The sequence below is a fragment of the Schistocerca serialis genome, chromosome 12 (assembly GCF_023864345.2).
Source record: "Schistocerca serialis cubense isolate TAMUIC-IGC-003099 chromosome 12, iqSchSeri2.2, whole genome shotgun sequence".
Taxonomy (NCBI): domain Eukaryota; kingdom Metazoa; phylum Arthropoda; class Insecta; order Orthoptera; family Acrididae; genus Schistocerca; species Schistocerca serialis.
Window position 1 is genome coordinate 165,841,964 of NC_064649.1, and position 21,643 is coordinate 165,863,606.

General features: G+C 42.1%; 1 protein-coding gene across 5 annotated transcripts in view; it reads left to right on the top strand.

The window, feature by feature from the left end:
- LOC126428067 (uncharacterized) overlaps positions 1-21,643 on the top strand; it is a 259,575-nt gene that overhangs the window by 140,373 nt on the left and 97,559 nt on the right. For all 5 annotated transcript variants that reach the window (XM_050089950.1, XM_050089951.1, XM_050089952.1 and 2 more), the window contains exons 2-3: positions 6,608-6,909; positions 16,344-16,545. In XM_050089950.1, the coding sequence (XP_049945907.1) occupies positions 6,608-6,909; positions 16,344-16,545 (504 nt within the window). The remainder of the gene's footprint in view (positions 1-6,607; positions 6,910-16,343; positions 16,546-21,643) is intronic.

Below are 21,643 nucleotides of genomic sequence, written 5' to 3' on the forward strand. Positions count from 1 at the left end.
ATGAATTTAGGCAAACTGCAGTTTAAATGTGGTAGATGTTCATAAAAAACCAAACTATGCAGTATACATTACCATGGTTGGCAACACGACGTACTTTCTGCTCGCTCACAGCCAAACTTGTTTGACTGTGCCGCATCCAACGTTCCGTAGTGCTGTTCTTGAGCAATGTGGACGATAAAATCTTCCACGGTGCAGGTCATGTGCAAAACAACAACCAGTACATAATAAAAGATCACAATCACGATTCAATCCAATTCTCGACCCGCGACGTATTTATTTCTCTCGATACTATCTCCAAAACGCGTCTTTCCTCTGTAATTTATTCTTGCGATAACAACTGCAGTCAGCCTAATGTGATTTATTTCGTTCTTTAGACTTTTAATTCCGGATTAATTTTCTTTCTCGTTTCGTCTGAATTTCGTCAGCTTGCTCCAAAACTGATTAAATGCTGGTAACGTTTTTCCGCGGTATTGTAATACGTTATGAGAGCCTTTATATTTTATGGAGTAACAGCTTTTTCATGAGATGAGAAAACATTTTATTTTCCAAGCACAGATCAAAAACTAACAACTCGTAACCAAGCCGACTACGGCAAAGATAAATATCTATCAGCTGCAGCTTTCACCCGCTGTTTTCGGCGCAGTGGATAAATGACGTCGCCACATCAGCCCCCCTCCTTTTGAAGCCGGGTGCACCAGGTATGTGGGGAAACTTCCACTTGACTTTTCTACCAGCTCTCGTGAAAACATCTGGTGCAGGCAATGGCTGCTCATGTTCTGCACTTGCTGCTTCGTTGTCCTCTTCTGAAACCGAGGGCTCGGCGCGACTCTCTGCTGTTTCCTTGGCCTCCACGTTTGAGGATGATTTTGCAGACCGAGGAAGGAGTGTACCCTCTTCGGTGTAAGCAGGTTTAAGCCGCTCAATTGAGACTGTCTCTTCTTTACCATCCTTATCGATTTTGAAGCTGTGGCTTCCTCTTGTGATTACCCTGTATGGTCCAGAGTAAGGCGAAACAAGCGGCGGGCGCACCGTATCATCCCTAAGCCACACGTGGGACGTTGCTTGCAGGTCTTTATGTACAAACACTCTCCGGTCTCCATGTCTGACAGGGTTAGTGGGTTTGATGTTTCTCATTCTAACGCTGAGTTGTCTCGCGAATTGCGTGCATAGCTCAGGGGCGAACGGCTGTGTAGATGCTGGAACGATAAATTCTCCAGGAACCCTCAATTGCTCGCCATAAACCAATTCTGCGGAAGAGCATTGTAAGTCCTCCTTCACGGCCGTTCTCAATCCGAGTAGGACCAGCGGTAATGCTTCAGGCCATGACGTGGAACTACACATTAATGCAGCTTTGAGCGTGCGGTGTAGTCGTTCCACCATTCCATTACTAGATGGATGATAGCTTGTGGTGCGTAGGTGGTTGCACCCGCACAGTAGTAAAAGTTCATGGAAAAGTTGGCTTTCAAACTGCCTTCCGCGATCTGTTGTTATGTTTTGCGGAACGCCAAACCTGGAGAACCATGAATGCAACAGTGCTTTTGCAACCGACTCCGCAGAAATGTATTACAACTACTTCTGGCCACCTGGTAAAACGATCAATGATTGTGAGCAAATAGCGTTGTTCTGAAGAGCATGATAGCGGGCCCACATTGTCCACGTGTATATGTGAAAATCTTGCAGATGTCGTCGGGAAGTCAGCAATAGGTGCAAAGACATGTCTGCTGATTTTATTACGCTGGCATGTTAGGCATGCACGCGCCCATGCACGACAATCTTTTTGTATTCCAGCCACACTACTTTGCAGGACACTAACTTGGCTGTAGCTCGTACTCCTGGATGTGATATGTAGTGCACTATAAATCTCGCGACGATATTGTTCTGGTATGTAAGGTCGCTCCTTTCCTTTTGCTACATCACACAAAATTCCGTCTGGAACATTTGGGACAGACACGCGTCTGAGCTGCAGCGCAGTTCTCTGTTCCTCTATTAGACGGCGCAAGAAAGAATTTTCTTCTTGTTTAGACGCTAACTCGGTCCAACGAATTGAATTTAAACTGGCACAATTCCTAGACAGGCAATCTGCGACCAGGTTGTCTTTTCCTGAAATGTGACGCACGTCAGTTGTGAACTGTGCAATGTAGTCGAGTTGCCTGCACTGACGTGGTGACTTGAGCTCTGTGTCTCGTCGAAATATAGCTACTAACGGCTTGTCATCGGAAAAAAATTGCAAAGTGCCTCCCTTCGACAGATGTGCGAAAATGCTTTATGGCTAAGTAAATATCAAGCAACTCACGGTCAATAGCACTCCATTTTTGCTGCTGTCAAGTCAGGCTTTTAGAGAAAAATGCGAGCGGCTGCCATCTGCCATCAACTTCTTGCTGTAGCGCTGCACCCACTGCTGTTTGGCTCGCATCAACCATGAGCGCTAAAGGAGCGCTCAATCTTGGATGTCCCAGTAGTGTTGCCCGAGAAAGACATTTCTTTAAGACATGGAAAGCTGCTTCAGCATCTGGACTCCACGGAATTTTACGATTTCCTGTTGTATTTTTACCTGCAAGTAACGTTGTGAGTGGCTCTTGGGCGGCAGCTAATTTAGGTAAGTGACGTCTGTAATAGTTGAGCATGCCTAAAAATCTGCGAAGTCCTTTGTAAGTTGTGGGAAGGGGCATCTGTTGTACTGCTTCAACCCGCTCAGGCAAAGGTGACAGGCCTGCTGCTGAAACCAAATATCCCAGGAACTTAACCTCGCGTTTTCCAAACCTGCACTTTGTTTCGTTAATAATTATGCCATACTGTGTCAGACGGCGGAAAAACTGCCGCAGATGTTCGACATGCTGATATACAGAACCAGAGAATACTAAAATGTCGTCCATATAACAAAATACGAATGGTAATTCTCGAAGCACCTCATGCATGAATCTTTGCCATGTTTGGGCAGCGTTTCTGAGGCCAAATGGCATAAAATTGTACTCAAACAAACCGAATGGTATGATAACTGCTGTTTTTTTAATGTCAGATGGAGCCATGGGAATCGGGGAAAATGCTTTGGTGCAATCAATCACACTAAATATTTTGGCATTGCTAACCGTACTGTTAAAATCAGTCACATTGGGTAGTGGGTAGCGGTCGGGAATTGTGCGGGCATTGAGCGCCCTGTGGTCTCCACATACTCTCCATGAATTGTCTTTTTTACGGACCATGTGAATTGGAGATGCCCACGAACTATCAGACCTACTTAGAATACCTGTTTTTAGAAGTCTGTCGAACTCAGCTCGCGCCGCGAGCAGCTTCTCTGGAGGCAGACGCCGCGGGCGGAAGGCAACGGGTTGACCTCGTGTCGTGCTGATGTGGTGTTGAGTACTGTGTCTGCATTTCCTGGTTGCGTTGACGGGTTCGGTAAGTGCTGGAAAGTCTTGAAGCAGTTTACGAAAAAGTGATTCCTCCGACAGTGCTCTGATATTGCCTACAGTATACGAATCGTTAAGACTGTCGGGTGTCTTCACACGTGTGCGCCCCGCTTAGTTGCGGATACGACATCGTATCACAATATCCCGACGCGGATGACGCGGTAGAGGAGCCGGAAATCTTCGTGCGGAAAGACACGGGCACATCGCACTGTACTTGAACCGACGCGGAAGACGCAGTAGGCAATATCCCTTCTGTGAGAACTGTCACCAAACGACGGTTAAGCAGGTCGGGCATAAGTCGGTAGTTCCGTAAAAAGTCCGCCCCAATTATAGGACTCGGCACATCAGCAACCACAAAAGTCCATTTTGGATGGAAGTTGGAATTTAGATGTAATGCCAACTGTTTCTCACCATAGGTAGATATTCTGGAATTGTTTGCCGCAGTCAGCACATGTTGCGTTGTTGTCGTGAGTATACCACCTCTCTTTCTTGGATAAACACTGACTTCTGAACCTGTGTCAATCAGAAACTTCTCACCTGAAGAGAGGTCCAACACGAACAATCGGTGTGATTGGTTGACTGCAGATACCGTGGCGTTTTCACCTCTTTGAATCACGCTATGACTCGGGCGCCTATGTTGTTGTTGACGAACGTTAGCGCCCTTTAACGCCCGCCTTTTAAGTTTGGGTAGCTGCAGGGTTGAATACATTGACGGGCAGTGTTACCGAAGCGTCTGTGTGATCTATCAAATCCTGTTGGATAGCATTTCTTCGTCTTTTCCAACTGCGACTTCGTAGCTGCTGGTAGAGTGAAGTTACTTGCACGTTGAGTTTTGCCATTTGTGCTGCCAGTTGCTGTGTATGGTGGGTTCGGTCGATGAGCACTGCTGTTGGGAAGTATTATTGCATGTTCCTGGCTCACTGACGTCAGATTCCATCACACTACACGTTCTTGGGCCTCTATCCTGGCTGTAGTTGAATTCGGAACACGCAGAAACTTCGGTTAAGGTGTTTGCGATGGTGTCTGCCTTTTTTGCTAAGACTTGCAATGGTAAGTCTGCTTCTGCTGCAATGACGGCACGGATGTTGGCAGGAAGTTTACGAAGCCATATTAGACGTAAAGACTCTTCAGGTAGGAGTTCCTGGCCGGCTAATGTACGTAAGGCTTTGAGTACTTGTGACGGAGTCTTGTCGCCCAAATCTTCGTATGCGAAAATTTTTTGTAGTCGCAAATCTGGTGACAACGTATAATGCTGTATGAGAGCTTCCTTTAGCACAAAGTAATTTTGTTGCAACAAGGTTTCTTCTACTTGCTCTATCACTTCTAAATTTAGATGTGAAACCACTATATTAAATTTGTCAATGTTGTTAAACACCCCACGCTGCCGAAATATGCATTCAGCCTGCGTAAACCAAAGCTGGGGGCGCGTCGGCCAGAACGCGGAAAGCTTAACATTTCCGTGTCGCGCGTAGGTACTCCCATCTTTTGCGTTAACATCTGTCGTTCCGTTTTGTGGCGAATCAAAGGGCGTGGACCGCGATCCTTGGTCGAACAGACTGTAGTCTTCAATCTTGATTCCACTGCCCCATGCTTTTGTCTCTGAATTCATTATTCTCGTCGGTACATATATTTTCTTTGTGCTTCTGCTACGATTTTTCGGGGTCACCACTATGGGAGCCTTTATATTTTATGAAGTAACAGCTTTTTCATGAGATAACATTTTTTTTCCAAGCACACATCAAAAACTACAAGAATAAACAACTCGTAACCAAGCCGACTACGGCAAAGATAAATATCTATCAGCTACAGCTTTCACCCGCTGTTTTTGGCGCAGTGGATAAATGACGTGGCCACATCGTGAACATCGAGCGAATTTCTCATTTGCAACCCAAGCGGCAAATCGTTATAGTTTCTCATAAACAAAATATTGACTTGGGTTCAGAATCAAGTAATGGTTTTCGAAGGAGAACATTTTCCCGTTTGAATGTTACCTTTACTTTAAAAGCAACATAGATGAGTGTATACAGTATCGATATGTATGAGAACTTTTATTACGAACCTGTTCAAATACAATAGAAGTTTTTAAGTTGATAGAATTGAATGTTATTTCCTCGGGCGTTTCACAGAATTGTCAGGTTTTAAGCAGATCATTTGATTGTCGTAGTTTCTAGTACATAGCTTCTCGCGTATGCCTAGCGCTCGCACGACGAGTCTAATGTCACGTGATTGATCGAGAAAGTCAGTATTGTATCGAGTGCTTCGGCATATCGATAAATCCCTTTCTGTTTGAACGCAAGCATTGTTTTCTACACACTACCGTTCGGGATCGTTCAAAATACATTTTTATGAATATGAGACCTCAGTGGACAAAGCTTCATCTGTAAATATAAGACGACCCTACATTCATCTATTAAACAATGTAAAAACGTTGACCTGAGCAGCAGTTGCTCGATATGCGAATATAAGCGACCCTGTATTTGTCGGACAACCGATCTAGGAAAAACCTCGTTTTATAACCGGATAAATGCGGTATTTGTTTTAGACTTTGGTCGTAAGTTTTGCATATAATGTCATAATGTTGTTAACTGAAACTTCCTGGCCGACTAAAACTGTTTGCTGGATCGGGACTCTTAAATTGTGTTTCACGAGCAAGTGCTGTACGTATTGCAGCTTCAAGTCCGTTAGTAACTCGTCTCCTATCTTCCATACTCCACATCCGTTCTCCTGCATGCTGTGTGCTGTTCCGTTTTTGTTGGTGGTGGCGTAGGTTTTCTGTTTACTGGATCCATGTGGGTCTATTGGCAGTGGCATTTCGTTGAAGGGAACAATCTTCGTGTAAGTTTTTACTGTGTTTAAGGCATTAGTAAGAACAACATTCTCTACCCAAAACCATCTATGATCTAGTGGAGAACGTGTTAATTCGTGATATTTTATTTTGCTATCCTTTTTTCCCTAGTAACGTCACCCGCTTGGTTTTTAAGCCTTGTATCTGTCACATAAATGACGTCAACGCTCTGTCGGCATGGTATCGCACTGTTAACTCGCCCCTTATGATTTTCACTTGTAAGAAATGTTTTCACAAAAACTGTCAAGTGATAGTGCAATGAATAACAGCATCAGCTCACTAACATTGTTGCCAGCAGCTGAAATCCACAGATTCGTATGAATCTAGGTTTATAACGCATTTTGTTTTCTTTCAGCGCTTGCGAGCATACCTGCCAGACATCCACATGACAACTCCTTCCACCTCGCCGCGGGCTGAAGGCCCACCCGACAGCAGAATGGCTTCAGGCTGCAATTACAGAGGCAGGCGCCACGTGCCCGCTGAAGGCAGCGTGATGTGGCATACGGGCATCAATGACTTACCAGACGAACTGCTGCTAATGATCTTGTCCCACGTGGCTTTCACCGATCTACTGGATGTGGTACCGAACGTGTGCCGTCGTTGGAAAAAGCTGTCTCAAGATTCCAAGTTGTGGGCTGACAGGGAATTCAATATTGGGTAAGAAACCTACTAATACATAAAACGCGAATTGTTCTGCTTTTAAAAAATATTTTAGGGTGATACCTTTATTTATTATATTGTAACATTGACGTTGAAAACTTTGCATTTAAACATACTGTCAGGTCAACTCATTGGAGTAATCTGGTTTTAACCGAAAATGTATTCCAGTTTTAGAATACTGTTTTCCTCTTTTTGTATTTGTTAGATTGAGAGAGTGTTGGGTAGATGTGATAGAGGCACTTGGTATGTGTGTGTGCTATTAATTCCCCGTTAATCTTTTTCCCTCTGCCACCTATGAACCAGTGTGTATAGCAATCTCTTTACTTTTCTATTTTGCTCCTTTAGGTTTGTATGTGAGCGTGTACCTGTTCATTTATCCCCGCTCTCATTTTTATCCCGATGGAGTTTTAGAAAAGTGTGAACGATCTGGTCTGGAGGGACAGTTTAAATTCAGCTCCAGTTCAGCTGGAACGAAACATGCCACTTCTCGCAAAAAAAAAAAAAAAAAAAAATTACAATCGGAATCGTGTTTTACAGCAACTGAGGTGAGTTCTGCCACAAGCATACGGATGTGTAAAAAATCTGGGAATACTTAATAAAACTGAACCCACCCATTGCGCCCAGTGACAGAGGCCACCTGTTTGAGGGCTGTGACGTACGAAAAGTACTTTCTGATTGTCACAGTGTAGGTGCCTTGGACGAATACGGTGTCATCGTCTGGGATACTCTAATTCCTAACACCTTCAGATATATCGAAAACTCGAAAATATTTGACCGTTGTGGAGAAAAATAGGATTGTCATTGGGGTCACAAATACACTGATGGAAAAAAATCGCAGCACCGAAAGTTAATTACTGTAGAGTAATGAAATTTTGGCCATACATCTGTCTAGATAACATATTTCACTGATTAACATTTCGAGATCACAGATTAATCCTAGCAAGAGAGAAGCCTTTGCAAATGTGAAATGCCGGTACATTAATAACCGGTGTAACCACCAGAATAATTTCTAACACGCAAACGTGCGTGCGTGGTGTTGTAGAGGTGCCAGATGCCAATTTGTTAGATGGAGTTCCTCGCCTGTTGCACTCGCCTGCCCAACACGGGGGTGGTTAATTTAGTTTGTGGCCGATGCTGGAGTCGTCATCTCGTGACGTCCCGTACGTGCTCGATCGGAGAAAGATGTGGCGATCGAGCAGGCCGAGACGACACGTCGACACTGTGTGGAGCCTGTAGGATTACGACAGCGGTATACGGGCGTGTGTTATCCTTTTGGAAAACACCTTCTGGAATGGTGTTCACGAATGGCAGCACAACAGGTCGAGCACTGAGGCAGAATCAGCTCGATCAGAAAACACGACGGACCGGAGCTCTCACTCGGCAACACTGAAGCCGCAGGTAGTGGTGGTGGTTTGAGGTAAGTGAAGTGCACGTGACACGGTGTCTGACTCTCAGCTGTCCTCGTACTAACCAATTTGTAACAGTTGGTCGCGGCATTGTGCTGCAGACGCACGTAGTACCGAACACGACGGCCTTCCCCTCGGCAGTGCCTGACAGTCGTCTGAAGCGCGGTCTTCTCACAATCGTACATTCTCTCGACCACCACTGCCAGTGATCAGTGTACAGTGGCTACATTCCTGCCGAGTATTTCTGCAATACCACAGAAGGAACGTCCAGTACCTTGTAGCCGTATTACACGACCTCACTCAAATTCACCGAGGTGTCGATACATCCTTGTCGTCTTTAAGCCTTTCGTGACTGACGTCAACTCGCCGTGTCTGATCTGGAAGGTACCTAGAGCTCACAACAGTTACAGTGCGTATCTGAAGCAAATCTGATTCGCATCCTCACAGTGGCATTACTGGTGCCACTGCTACGCGACTGGTGCGAAGTCTGGACAGATGACATCTTTCAGGTATACAAACACGCCTTCCAACTTTTATTTATGTAGGACAACTCCCACCGGGCGTCGAGATTTTTTTATCCGTCAGTGTATTATGACTCGGTTATTAGCATCCAGATAGGCTGTATTTGATTCTGTCTTACTTTCTGAGGTTACTCACTGTAATATGACACTATTTAGCATGCCTGTGGCCTAGTTTTGACTGAGGGAGAAGAAAGTGCACGAAGTAATTTTTAGCCATAATACTGCCTGGTGCACTGAGAAATAAATTCTCTCGGTACCCTCGTGCAGATTTTATTCGTTTACATTACAGCAGTATAGGCTTTTATAATTTCTGATTTTTAAAAAGATATTTAGCCTTGTTTACTATGACCAATTTGTATAAACATTTTACCTGCAATTATAAGCAAGATCTTTTGTATGGCTTTAGTGTTTGTCATGTTTCTCTTTGTGAATAAATCTGGAAACCTATCATAATCCCATCCACCTGCTGTGGGCTGTGTGTGCTAGCCGTTTCTATTTGTACGTTTCTTTTCTCGTAGTACATGAAGTGTGAGCAACTGTGGCTGCTACGTATTTACTGCGTGATGCATCTGTGTAGGCTCGAGCCCATTCTAGTAGACGTGGACGGTGCCGCTTATCTGAAAAGGCAATCTGCTGCATATTTATGAAGATGTACGAACTTCTTGTCAGACTGAGCTGGTCATTTGTTTTTGAATACATCTCAGCTATTCTTACGGTAATGTGTTTTATAGGACACCACGCAAGGCCTTGTCAAAAATATGTGGGCAGCTACCTGCTGGGTCTTTCGTATGTTTTAGGCCCAGTTGCCCGTGTATTTAATATCTTCTGTATCAGTAAGTTATTTTTTATATATTTTTAAATTTTTTGGGCTTTTAATGCATTGACTGTTACTGGCTTTTTTGCTAAATCACGGTCATGCCACTTGTATGCAAGGTTGTATTTTTTCTCATAGATCAATCTGAAGATGCCTTGTATAAGGTTAAATGCATCATTGGAGGAGAAATAAAATAAAAAATCCAGTTTTGCAACCCGTACTGTTCGTTCATTTGTATTCAAGATTTCGTAATATTGGAAACTTTCTTTAAATGTACAGAAAAGTAAAATTATGTACTTAACAAAACACACGAATGTGGTATTCTACGAGTACGACATCCCTGAGTTATTATTGGAATCGTTCAACTCGTACAAACACTTCTTTAACCATTTGTGGGAATCTGAAATGGGGTGACCACATAGGCAATTGGAAGTAAAGCAGATGGTATATTTAATTTCACTGGGAAATTGCAATCAAATTCCAAATAATATTGCTTACATACATCATTCGATCCATCTTAGAGCATTACTCGAGTGTGTGGGACCCAAACCAAATGTGACTAACAGCTGATATTAAACTATACAAAGTAGAACAACATGAACGAACAGATTTTTTCGTGTATTATTTAGAATCCAATTGCTTCAGTATTGCTGTCGATGTATATTCATGATACTGTTGCTTCATATATTGTTATTATTAATATTGTATTGTTAGTAATGATGATGGTGATGATGATGATGATAATTGTTATTACCACCATCACTATCACCAGAACCACTACCAACGGATGAAAGGATCCAGTGGCAATACACGGGACTCATGCTTGGGACAATGACAATTCAAAACTGTTTCCAGTCATCCATATTCGGGCTTTGCACGATTTCATTAAATCTACTGAGGCAAACGATGAGACAGTTCCTTTGAACGTGCATAGCTAATTTTCTTCCCCATTCTGCTCCTGTACACATCTTCAGAAACCACTCCCCACACCCGGCCCTTTCCCTCCTACATAGAGATTTCACTTTGTACCTCCCACTGTGGGAAAGTACGAGGGCTGTCCACAAAGAACATTACGTTTTTGTTTGTGTCCGTTAGGGGCGGAGCTAGCGCGGCCATCTTGGTGTCATGGCATTCAGCCGCTCAGTCGGCATCCTGCCGTGCTAGTTAGAGGTTCGTGCTGTACTCCGTTGAGTTACTGTGACAGTTTGAAATTTCAGCGTTAATTGAAAATGCCGCGAAGTGTGAAGTTTCTGACTGCAAAAAACTGTACACCGATAGAAATCTATCGGCAGCTTTGTGAAGTGTATGGGGACAACATAATCACTGAAGGTGGAGTGCGTCAATGGGTCATAATATTTAAAAATGGCCGAACTAACGTTCACGACGAAGAGCGAAGAGGAAGACCCAGCATAGTGACTGCCGAACTTGTCGGAAAAGTCGATGCCGCGGTCCGTGAAAACCGTAATTTCACAGTAACGGAACTCTCTATGAGTTTTCCACAAATTTCACGAAGTTTGTTGCACGAAATCATTACCGAAAAGCTCGGTTACCACAAGTTTTTCGCAAGATGGATACCAAAAATCTTGACAGAGATTCACAAAAATCAGCGAATGGCTGCAGCGTTAACGTTTTTTGACGCTTACGAGAAAGATGGCGACTCATTGCTCGATCGCATCATTACTGGTGACGAAACGTGGGTTAAGCGTGTGAACTGTGAGACAAAATTGCGGTCAATGCAGTGGGGGCACACAAATTCCCCCCAAAAACCCAAGAAATGCATGCAGACAATGTCGGCAAGGAAGGTGATGGCGACTGTCTTTTGGGACAGAAAAGGTGTGATTTTTGTGGATTTCCTGGAAAGAGGCACTACAGTAAACTCTCAAAGGTATTGCCAAACTCTGCACAACCTCAGAAGAGCAATACGAAACGAGCGCAGGGGAAAGTTGGGCTCAAAGCTCTTGCCGATTCACGACAACGCCCGGGCCCACACGGCAAATGCCACTCGTGAAGTTCTCGAATCTTTTAAGTGGGAGTTGTTTCCTCATCCGCCGTACGGTCCCGACCTGGCACCGAGCGACTTCCACTTATTCCCAGCAATGAAGAAGTGGTTGGCTATGCAGCATTTTGATGACAACGCACGGCTTCAAGAAGAGGTAACCACGTGGTTGAAGGCGCAGGCGGCCGAATTTTACGACGAAGGAATTTCCGAGCTCGTCCATCGCTACGATAAGTGCCTTAATTTAAATGGCAACTATGTAGAAAAGTAGTATTTAAGTGTGGCTTTCATCTGTATATAATAAAAAAGGTTTCCAATACTTTATTTATTTTTAATTCCAAGACGTAATGTACTTTGTGGATAGCCCTCGTACTAAATCATCTGGTAGGAGCCTTCTGATTGACCAGGTTCTCTCCAGTCTTGATCTGTCTCTTGCCAAAGAGAGTTGTCCTAACCATATCAGTGTTGCCTGTGGCACTTTTTCAGCTGTCGACCTTGCGCTCTCTTCCCCAAACTGATGGACTTGCTACAGTGATTGCTACGTGACAGTCTTTCTGACAGTGACCATTTTCTAGTGATTTGCCACTTCCTGGTCATCGTCGAATGGTGGCTGATGCTTAATGATCAGTTTTCATCCAATATGTAGGGTGAGTTCATTCATTTGTTTGCAAAGGAAGGCCAATGTTGTTTACCCCATTTTGTCCGGTCGGCAACACGCTTTGATGACAGAACTGAGGTGCACATCCTGCAGTCTTTCTCAAACGATTTTACAGAGACTGTTTGGTAAAAAACTTGCATTTTTGTGTTAAATATATCTTTTATGTCAGATTCGTGATGATGTGCCCATCATTTCATTATTGGTCATTGTTATTGTGATATTGCACAAACTTCAAAAAAGTTTGTAATGAAAACTGGGGGTCGCTATGATTTTGCGTATGGTCCGTACTGCATAATATGTAGCCGTGTATGAAATTTAGCTGACTTATTGAATTTTTCTTTAGACTTTGGTGGAGGTCTTTACTTGTAACCAGTCTGAAAAAAATTGATCTGGTGTAGCACACTCATTTGCAACCCACAACATTCCTCATATTTTTCAAACAGTTTCAGTTGTTGAAATGTTGTTGGCAAATGATAGCGAACAAAGAGGAGAATATTTTTCCAAATGGTTATTGTGCAAAACTTCATTATCTACCTTGTTATTTCCACTAACTACAGACTTTTTTGACGAAAGAGTGTAATTCTTAAGGGCCATCGATAGCTGGTTGAAACGAGATATGCCGTTGGGTTTTGAAACAGCATCAGTGAAGACATTACACATTTATTTTTGTAGTGAGAATGTGCTTTTTCATAAGCTATTGACTTGACTTTACTTTTCTTCAATTCCTCGATTAATAAAACTACAGTTTCAGAATTCTCTTGCAGCTGCATGTGCACAGCATGTAACTGAGGTGAATAAATGTGTAGGTTTTACTCAAAACTTGCAAGATGTGATGCTTCTCTAAAAGTTACAAATGGCTTTTAGACTGTTGAAAACCAAATCACTGCTTTTGTTGCATTTTCAGCGGAATTCTTTCTAGACACTAACCAAAGCAGAGGTGACAGTAGATCTTTTTGAATGCTCACTATACAAGTGTGGGCACCGAGAGGCTCCACTTAATACTTACAAAAAATGGGAGTGTAGAATTTAGTTTAGAACAGCGCTTCCCTCCACTGCTCGGCATTCCCCGTACAGTACGTGCCTGCAACCCCCATCACTATTGCCCCTCCATCCGTGCCGTGTCGATTGTGCATTTATCGGCCACGTTATTTTGCACGCACTCTACCACTTTGGGTCTTCAGAGAGCTAATGGCAGTCGTATACCTCCGACATCACCTTTGTCCCCTCTGTCAAGAGGGCATAGGCAAAGTCTCGGACACTACCACCCGTGCTATTGGAGCTGTTATTCCCCTCTCCACGAGTCCCCCCTACCTCTGGCTGCTGCTAAAGTGGACCAAAGACACTGCAGTGGCTACTCAGCTGTGAAAGTGTACTGCAACGTCTCTGATGACATTACATCACGACAAATTATACGATGACGCTTTCGCCGATTGAGAACTCTTCGGGCTCTTCACTCGTCACGTGATGTGACCCCAGATCCTGATTCAATTCGTCATCTGATTATCCAATGCACTTTTCTACTATTCCTAGAAAGTATTTTCCATTCACAATGTTGAGATAATATAGTTAGCCCAATCCTCGAACTAGACAGAATCCTAGCCATTTCTTGAAGGATTATGTAGTTTCCAAAATAAGTTTCTTCTTATGCCCATCTATAATTAGTCATACATCACCCAAAATTGCAATTTTGTGGTTTGAAAGCTCACAAGTAAGACCTATGTTGGGAATTAGTAACACATGTACTTCCTTCATAAATCATGACAACTCATATACAATTAAACCTCCTGGATTCAATATATTATGCCCAAACTGAGATTCAGACAGGATAATGGGGATCTCTTTCCTTAAAAACCTTAAAATGTTTCTACCTATGCTTTGGAACTCGGTGCGCCTCTAAGGATGGCAGTATGTGTATCTTATGTTTCTGTGTCTGAGCAGATATTTTCTCTCAAAAAGCTGCTACAACCGCCACCCCATCTCGGAAGATGTCTTTCTTTGATAGAATTCGTCACGTGCAAATAAAACTTAACAACCGCAAACGATAACTGTACTCTTGCCTATGACATCTTATTTTATAATTTTCGGTTGCAAGTATGATTTGTTTGTTGGAAAACGTAGGGGCACACAACTCCTCTGGAGTGGTGTATATTACCACAGTCGAAACGAGGGACTCGTTGCATTGGCATAGCGAGGTGGAATGAAAGCACAAATTGCATTGGCATAGCGAGGTGAAATGAAATCACAAATTGCATTGACACAGCGAGGTGAAATGAAAGAATAAATTGACCAGGTGAGAGTAGGACTTGGACACTGAGGGTTCCATACAGACTTATTTATGTATATGAAACAGTTTATTCATTTATCAATCTAGAATATTAGTGACTTGTGCCTGGTATTGACATTGATACTTGCAAGGTATGAGTCCCAGAGATTCCAAGACTTCCAGGAATGTTTTAATTTCATGTATGAAATGGCAAAAGAAATATATTTTTCATATAACAAAATTACAAATTCATAATTTTCTTTTTTTTCCCTTTATTTATGCTGTGAAAACATGCTTTTTGCCAACTTTCATAACTCTACGTCAATGAGGAGTACCCTAAATTTTAATGAGCGAGTTTGCGAGTATCAAAATTTGTTATGTAAATAATCTGTAATAATATGTAATAAATAATAAATCTTTGGATTACATTGACTTAGAAGCTTACATTCTTCACACTGCCGAGGGACTGTAGACGTTAAGGTGTGACAAATTTCAACTTGATATGTGTACACATATCTAAGAAAAAGGGATTTTAACAGATTGTGGACAGTCAGTCAGTCTGATAACAAGAGACAAATAAAATGTTTTTCATGTGATATAATTGCAAATTAACAATTTTTGGATTTTTTTCCTTTGGTTGTGCTGTAAAAACTTGCTTCATGCAAAATTCCATGATTCTGCATCCTATAGGTTTCGATGAGTAACATTGTGAGTATCAAACTTGCAACGTAAATGTCCATATCTTTTTATTGCATTGACATAGAAGTTTATTGCTCCAGTGGGTGTGTAGCACACTTTGTACACATGTGACGAATAGTTGTCTTTACGTTACTGAGGTAAATGTGTATGTGCAAAATCAGAGTTTAATCTTAGTGTTTTTAAACAGTGATAAAATAAACTTACATTATATGAGCTAAATCACTGTTTAATTAAACAATAATAAAAGAAAACCTTTCTCCGTGTCATGCTGTTGCCACGTACAAGTGATGGCCCACTCGAAGCACTACACGGCACAGTCGGGTCAGGTCCCAGCGGCCCACACTTGATTACTGATTATCTCGTAGGTAACTGCCCGATTGTGGGATCATGCTGCTGGCTCAGAATCTGGGCATTTTCTTGCTTGAATCGTAATTTTTTTTCATCTAGGTTGCTGTTTATTTTATATTAGTGCTGCTCTTTCGGCTGTACGACAACACAACTTGTTACTGTGTTAGCTGAAGAAACAGTGAAGGAATAGATATGGACTTCAAATTGTAAAACTAGGGAACAGAACAAAACAATATCATTTGCGATCAGTGCACTTTATGCGCAGGCACGCCATTTCGAGGGTTAAATTTTTTTCTTCACCGAGGGACGGTAGATGGTAATATGTGAGATAAATTTGAAGTGGATATGTCTACGCATTGCAAAAAAAAAAAAAAAAAAGGGTTTTTAACAGTCTGACACAGACAGACAGTTGGACAATAGAGTGAAACAGTAAGGGCTCCCGCTTTTAGCAATTGAGGTACAGAACTGTAAAGATAAAGGTACTTCAAATGATTTTTTCGTTCTATTGCCACGTGAAGGAACCGGTAGCTCTGAAAGGTAGTGTTGTTCTTGTTCTTCCATTTTTGTGTCTGTGTTTGTTGCCATTTAATTTTTTTATCTGTTTACCTCTGGTTTTATGAGAGCATAGCTTCAATTATAGATGCTAAAATAGGTTACTACACACTGTTTGCAAATTGTCAGAGATACTATTTGCGAATGAGCTATCGACACATTACTATGTCGCAGGGCCCTGTGGCAGTGCTACCTGGATGACCGTAAGGGTGGTGGGAACGAGCAGGAAGCAATAGAGATCTTCCGAAACATCCCGAACCTGTGTATAGTGCGCATGTGGTTCAATGTCAACCCCCTCGTCATCCAGGAGCTCTGCGATCACTGCCCGAGGCTCGCGGAGTTGCACCTCCATCCCAGTCAGCAGCTCACCTACTCGGTAAGTGTCATATCTTTTAAAGTGTAAGGTAAGTAAACCTGCCAGTGGTTACGCAGGGCAGCTGTTCACATCTCAGGAGATACACAAATTTTCCCTGGGCCTTCATTAGATCATTAGGGGCATCGTGGAAAGGCAGTGGACACGGTGTGTAAATTTTCTGACGTTTACGGTTCAAAATCGACCACTTTACAGTTTGTACTAGTAAAGTATCAGCATATTTATTTCTGAAATTGGTAACTGTCAGAGAATTTTAGTATCTGTATCCGTAGCCTCTGTAAATGCCACAGCTGGAAACAAAACTACAGTCACAGCACACTTTCTCATTTCTGTTATACACTGCCACCAGCAGCACTCCGAGCAGACATAAAGCTGAGCCTCTGGATACAGTATCGGATGAGTGAGAATAGTTTGTACTGACTTGTAATATAATTTTTGCAATAGGAAGTGTGTGTGGTGCCATAAATATCGGAAGTCACTAAATGCCTTACTTTCATAAGGGCCTGAAATGTACGAAATGGAACAGTTGTTGTTGTTGTGGCCTTCAGTCGTGAGACTGGTTTGATCCAGCTCTCCATGCTACTCTATCCTGTGCAAGCTTCTTCATCTCCCAGTACCTACTGCAGCCTACATCCTTATAAATCTGCTTAGTGTATTCATCTCTTGGTCTCCCTCTACGATTTTTACCCTCCACGCTGCCCTCCAATGCTAAATTGGCGATCCCTTGATGCCTCAGAACATGTCCTACCAACCGATCCCTTCTTCTAGTCAAGTTGTGCCACAAACTTCTCTTCTCCCCAATTCTATTCAATACCTCCTCATTAGTTACATGATCTACCCACCTAATCTTCAACATTCTTCTGTAGCACCACATTTCGAAAGCTTCTATTCTCTTCTTGTCCAAACTATTTATTGTCCATGTTTCACTTCCATACAAATACTTTCAGAAATGACTTCCTCACGCTTAAATCTATACTCGATGTTAACAAATTTCTCTTCTTCAGAAACGCTTTCCTTGCCATTGCCAGTCTACATTTTATATCCCCTCTACTTCGACCATCATCAGTTATTTTGCTCCCCAAATAGCAAAACTCATTTACTACTTTAAGCATCTCATTTCCTAATCTAATTCCCACAGCACCACCCGATTTAATTAGACTACATTCCATTATCCTCGTTTTGCTTTTGTTGATGTTCAATTTTATATCCTCCTTTCAAGACACTGTCCATTCCGTTCAGCTGCTCTTCCAGGTCCTTTGCTGCCTCTGAGAGAATTACAATGTCATCGGCGAACGTCAAAGTTTTTATTTCTTCTCCATGGATTTTAATTCCTACTCCGAATTTTTCTTTTGTTTCCTTCACTGCTTGCTCAATATACAGATTGAATAACATTGGCGAGAGGCTACAACCCTGTCTCACTCCTTTCCCAACCATTGCTTCCCTTTGATGCCCCTCGACTCTTATAACTGCCATCTGGTTTCTATACAAATTGTAAATAGCCTTTGGCTCCCTGTTTTTTACCCCTGCCACATTCCGAATTTGAAAGAGAGTATTCCAATCAACTTTGTCAAAAGCTTCCTCTAAGTATGGGAAAATTTATTTTCAATTTTCTTGTAAGCTACAGATATCTTTTGAAGAATACCTTTTTTTTTAAGAAGAAATAATTATTAGTAAACAGCAGAAGACGTGACGTTTTGTAGAAAGATGTTGTACATCTACTCAACATTGTGACGTCTGCTTTACTAACCTTCCAGTCACATGAATGAGTGAAATAAGCCTCCTAGCTGAAGAGGGAACCACACAGGCATCGAAAGCAATAAAACTGTTTACCCACACAGAAGATACAAATTCTGTAAGTGTTGTTATACCAGAACTACAGACAGAAAGAATCTTAAACACATTTGATTTTCAGGCAAAAGTGATTACATTTACAAAAATATTTGTGTATTCGAAAGTTGATTGAAATGTAAGATTGTGCGAATCGTTAGACTCCGTACAAAGCTGTAATGTTAAGGGAAGTGTGTATCATAATAACAGATAACCTCTCATAGAACTGACAATAGAAATATATGCTTCTCGTGTATGACATATATGTTTAAATTCTCTTGCTTTCAGTGGAGTGAACCGAAAGTGAAAGTATTTTTTCATGAACAAGTTGTAGTTTATGTCACTGAATCAGTAAGATTAGTCCGCTCGTACATTTATTTCACGATCATGTAGAAATACTTGGAACTCGCACATGAAATAACTATTTTAGGATGCCTGTAAACAGGGAATATAAGGAATTATTAGGGAATTTCATGCAACTGCAAAATATCAGGGGATTTCATAAAGTATCAGAGAATTTTCTTGCAACTACTCAATACTTTTTTTTAATTACTGCAGAGAGGTACTTTGTGCCAGCGTGTTCATCACAGTGATTCATGCTCTTTATGGATTGCAGTTGAAAGCTTAGTACACATTATTGTTTACAATAACACCATAATTGTTGAGACCTGTATTTGTGCTTGTTGTTCTGTGATATAAACTGTGGAAACTGAGTCATGGAACATACGATGCATATGTATCATATAATGACCTTACATACTCTTTGCCATTGTTAAACATAACAGTATAATATAAAGTTCCATAGTCCTAATATCATTCTCTCCATTCGTGCCAAAATATAATCACCATCATCATCATCATCATCTCATCTCTCATCTCTCCACTCTCCACTCTCCACTCTTTTCAACATTTCACGAGGACCCTATTTCATCATAGTATCATCACCTGATAATTCTCAACCAACCAATTTAATATTCTAAAATCAACCTATACATTACGCATTTATAGTCAAACTACAATCAATTCCAGTACACATGTATCACTCAACTATTCCATTAAAGAATATTACTATCATTATCAACAGTTTTCATCTATGTGATCTGAAAAACAGTTTCCTTACTTAATTAGCATTTATTGCATTTATACAGCATGACAATTATTGAACTATATGAAAAAAATGCAAATTAGTTACAAACTATGGCATGCACACACTTAATTTAACATGTAAACATCACTACAGACATTCGGATTTAGGTTATAACGTGTCCGATTTGCCTGCTGTCATTGGCGACGATATGTTGCAGACAAATAGTGAAATTCTGCACGACCCGCTCAAGTGTCGGTTCATTGATGCTGCCGATGACCACCTGAATGATCGTTTTCAGCTCAGCAATGGTTTTGGGGTTATTGTTGTACACTTTGTATTTAATTTAGTCCCACAAAAAGGAGTCACGTGTTCATATCTGGAGAATATGGCGGACAATTGAGGCCCGTGTCAGTGGCCTCTGGGTACCCCAGAGCCAGAATGCAGTCCCCAGAGTGCTCCTCCAGGACATCAAACACTCTCCTTCTTCAGTGGGGTCAAGCCCCATCTTGCACGAAACACATCTTGTCGAAATCAGGGTAACTTCAGATAATGGGGCTGAAATCATCTTCTAAAAGCTTCACACACCATTCGGTAGTCATCGTGCCGCGGAGGAATAGCACACCGATTAATCCGTGACTGGACATTGCACACCACACAGTCACCCTTCGACGGTGAAGAGACTTCTCGATTGCGAAATGTGGATTCTCAGTCCTCCAAAAGTGCTCGGCCACACTGTACTGTGACATTTTCACATGCAAATGGCCGACAACAACAATGCACGTGCACGTGTGCTTAATAATTCCCATCGTGCTCTGTGGCCAACCGTGCAGTTTGAATGTCCTAACACAAACCGTTCAGAAGTTATGACAATTGTATTTCATGTAGTTCAATAATTGTCACCCTGCATATTACATAATCAATGTATAATACATGTATCTATGTACATTACATAGTCAATACTCAAATGTGCTCATAGATGAAGGTTCGTATCAAATGCTTTTACTCACAAAGTTTGTAGAAATTCTAGATTTTTACCATAATAAATCGGATGCTGACTGTGAATCTGCAGTGTAACAAGTCTGAACCATCTTCAAAATGATACAAGTTTCGAATAACGACACACACTACTTCACCTAACTAAATACCATGTATCTGCAAAGTCTCTCCACAGTGGTGAGCCTCGCATGTCTCGCCTTGTGGTGCACATAACGTCGGCACCACATTTGAGTGTCTCCTGCAACAGGAAGGGAAAAGGTAAGTTAGTGTTTCTATTAGCAGATACTGTAAGGGGGGCCACAGTCACACAGGGGATGACCCCTGTGGTTAATGGGACCAGACAGACAGGTTTTATAGTTAAAGTCAAAGTCCAGACAGACAATAATCAAGAAAAATAGAATAAAATGCTAAGTGCGAGGGTCTACGGTTTGTGCACAGCCGTACGGTACCTAACACGCGTTTGCCAGTCGACCTGTCTGAAATGCTGACAATTTGCTCGGTCAGTAGATGCCGCCCGGCGGCACTGCGACGAGGGTGCACCACCTGTCCGCCGTCTGCAGCGCGCCAATTAACTAGTGAGGCCTCAGGCGCCAATATGTCTTTCTTTGCTCACCATGGAGCCTTTTGATATGACCGTAATTAGCCAGTGTTAGGACGTCGGACACAGTGGTCGTGGGTGTGCGTAGTGTGCGTATTTTTTATGATCTGTCTTTGTTAATAAAATTGTTTAAACTTACTTGTCGTGTTCGCGTATTGCCGTACCTCAAGGACCCGCCGCTTACTAGTCCTCACAAATATTTTGTCTAATTGTCATTCGTGGCAATAATACAAACTACCCCCTTATAGAAGTGGTGTCAGCATGGGGATAATTATGGAAAATCTACAGTCCTGAAGAGGTGCAGCACAACGTGAACTTCGATCGACAGCAGCGTGAACATCTTCTGACTACACGGGGACATCCGGTGCTGGAATTCAGGTCGGTCTACTCCAGTTTGGCTAGAATACGAAAGGCAGTGACGGATGTTTATTTTACATTCGAGTGACTCATTGGCGTTAAATTAGACGAAATGTCGCAGTCCGATCTGGGTAACATTGTCAACCTACAAACTGTTATTAATGAATTGCGAGAAGAGATTCGGCAGTTAAAAACAGAAAGACGTGAGCGTAACATTCCGAAAGACTTGTCAAATG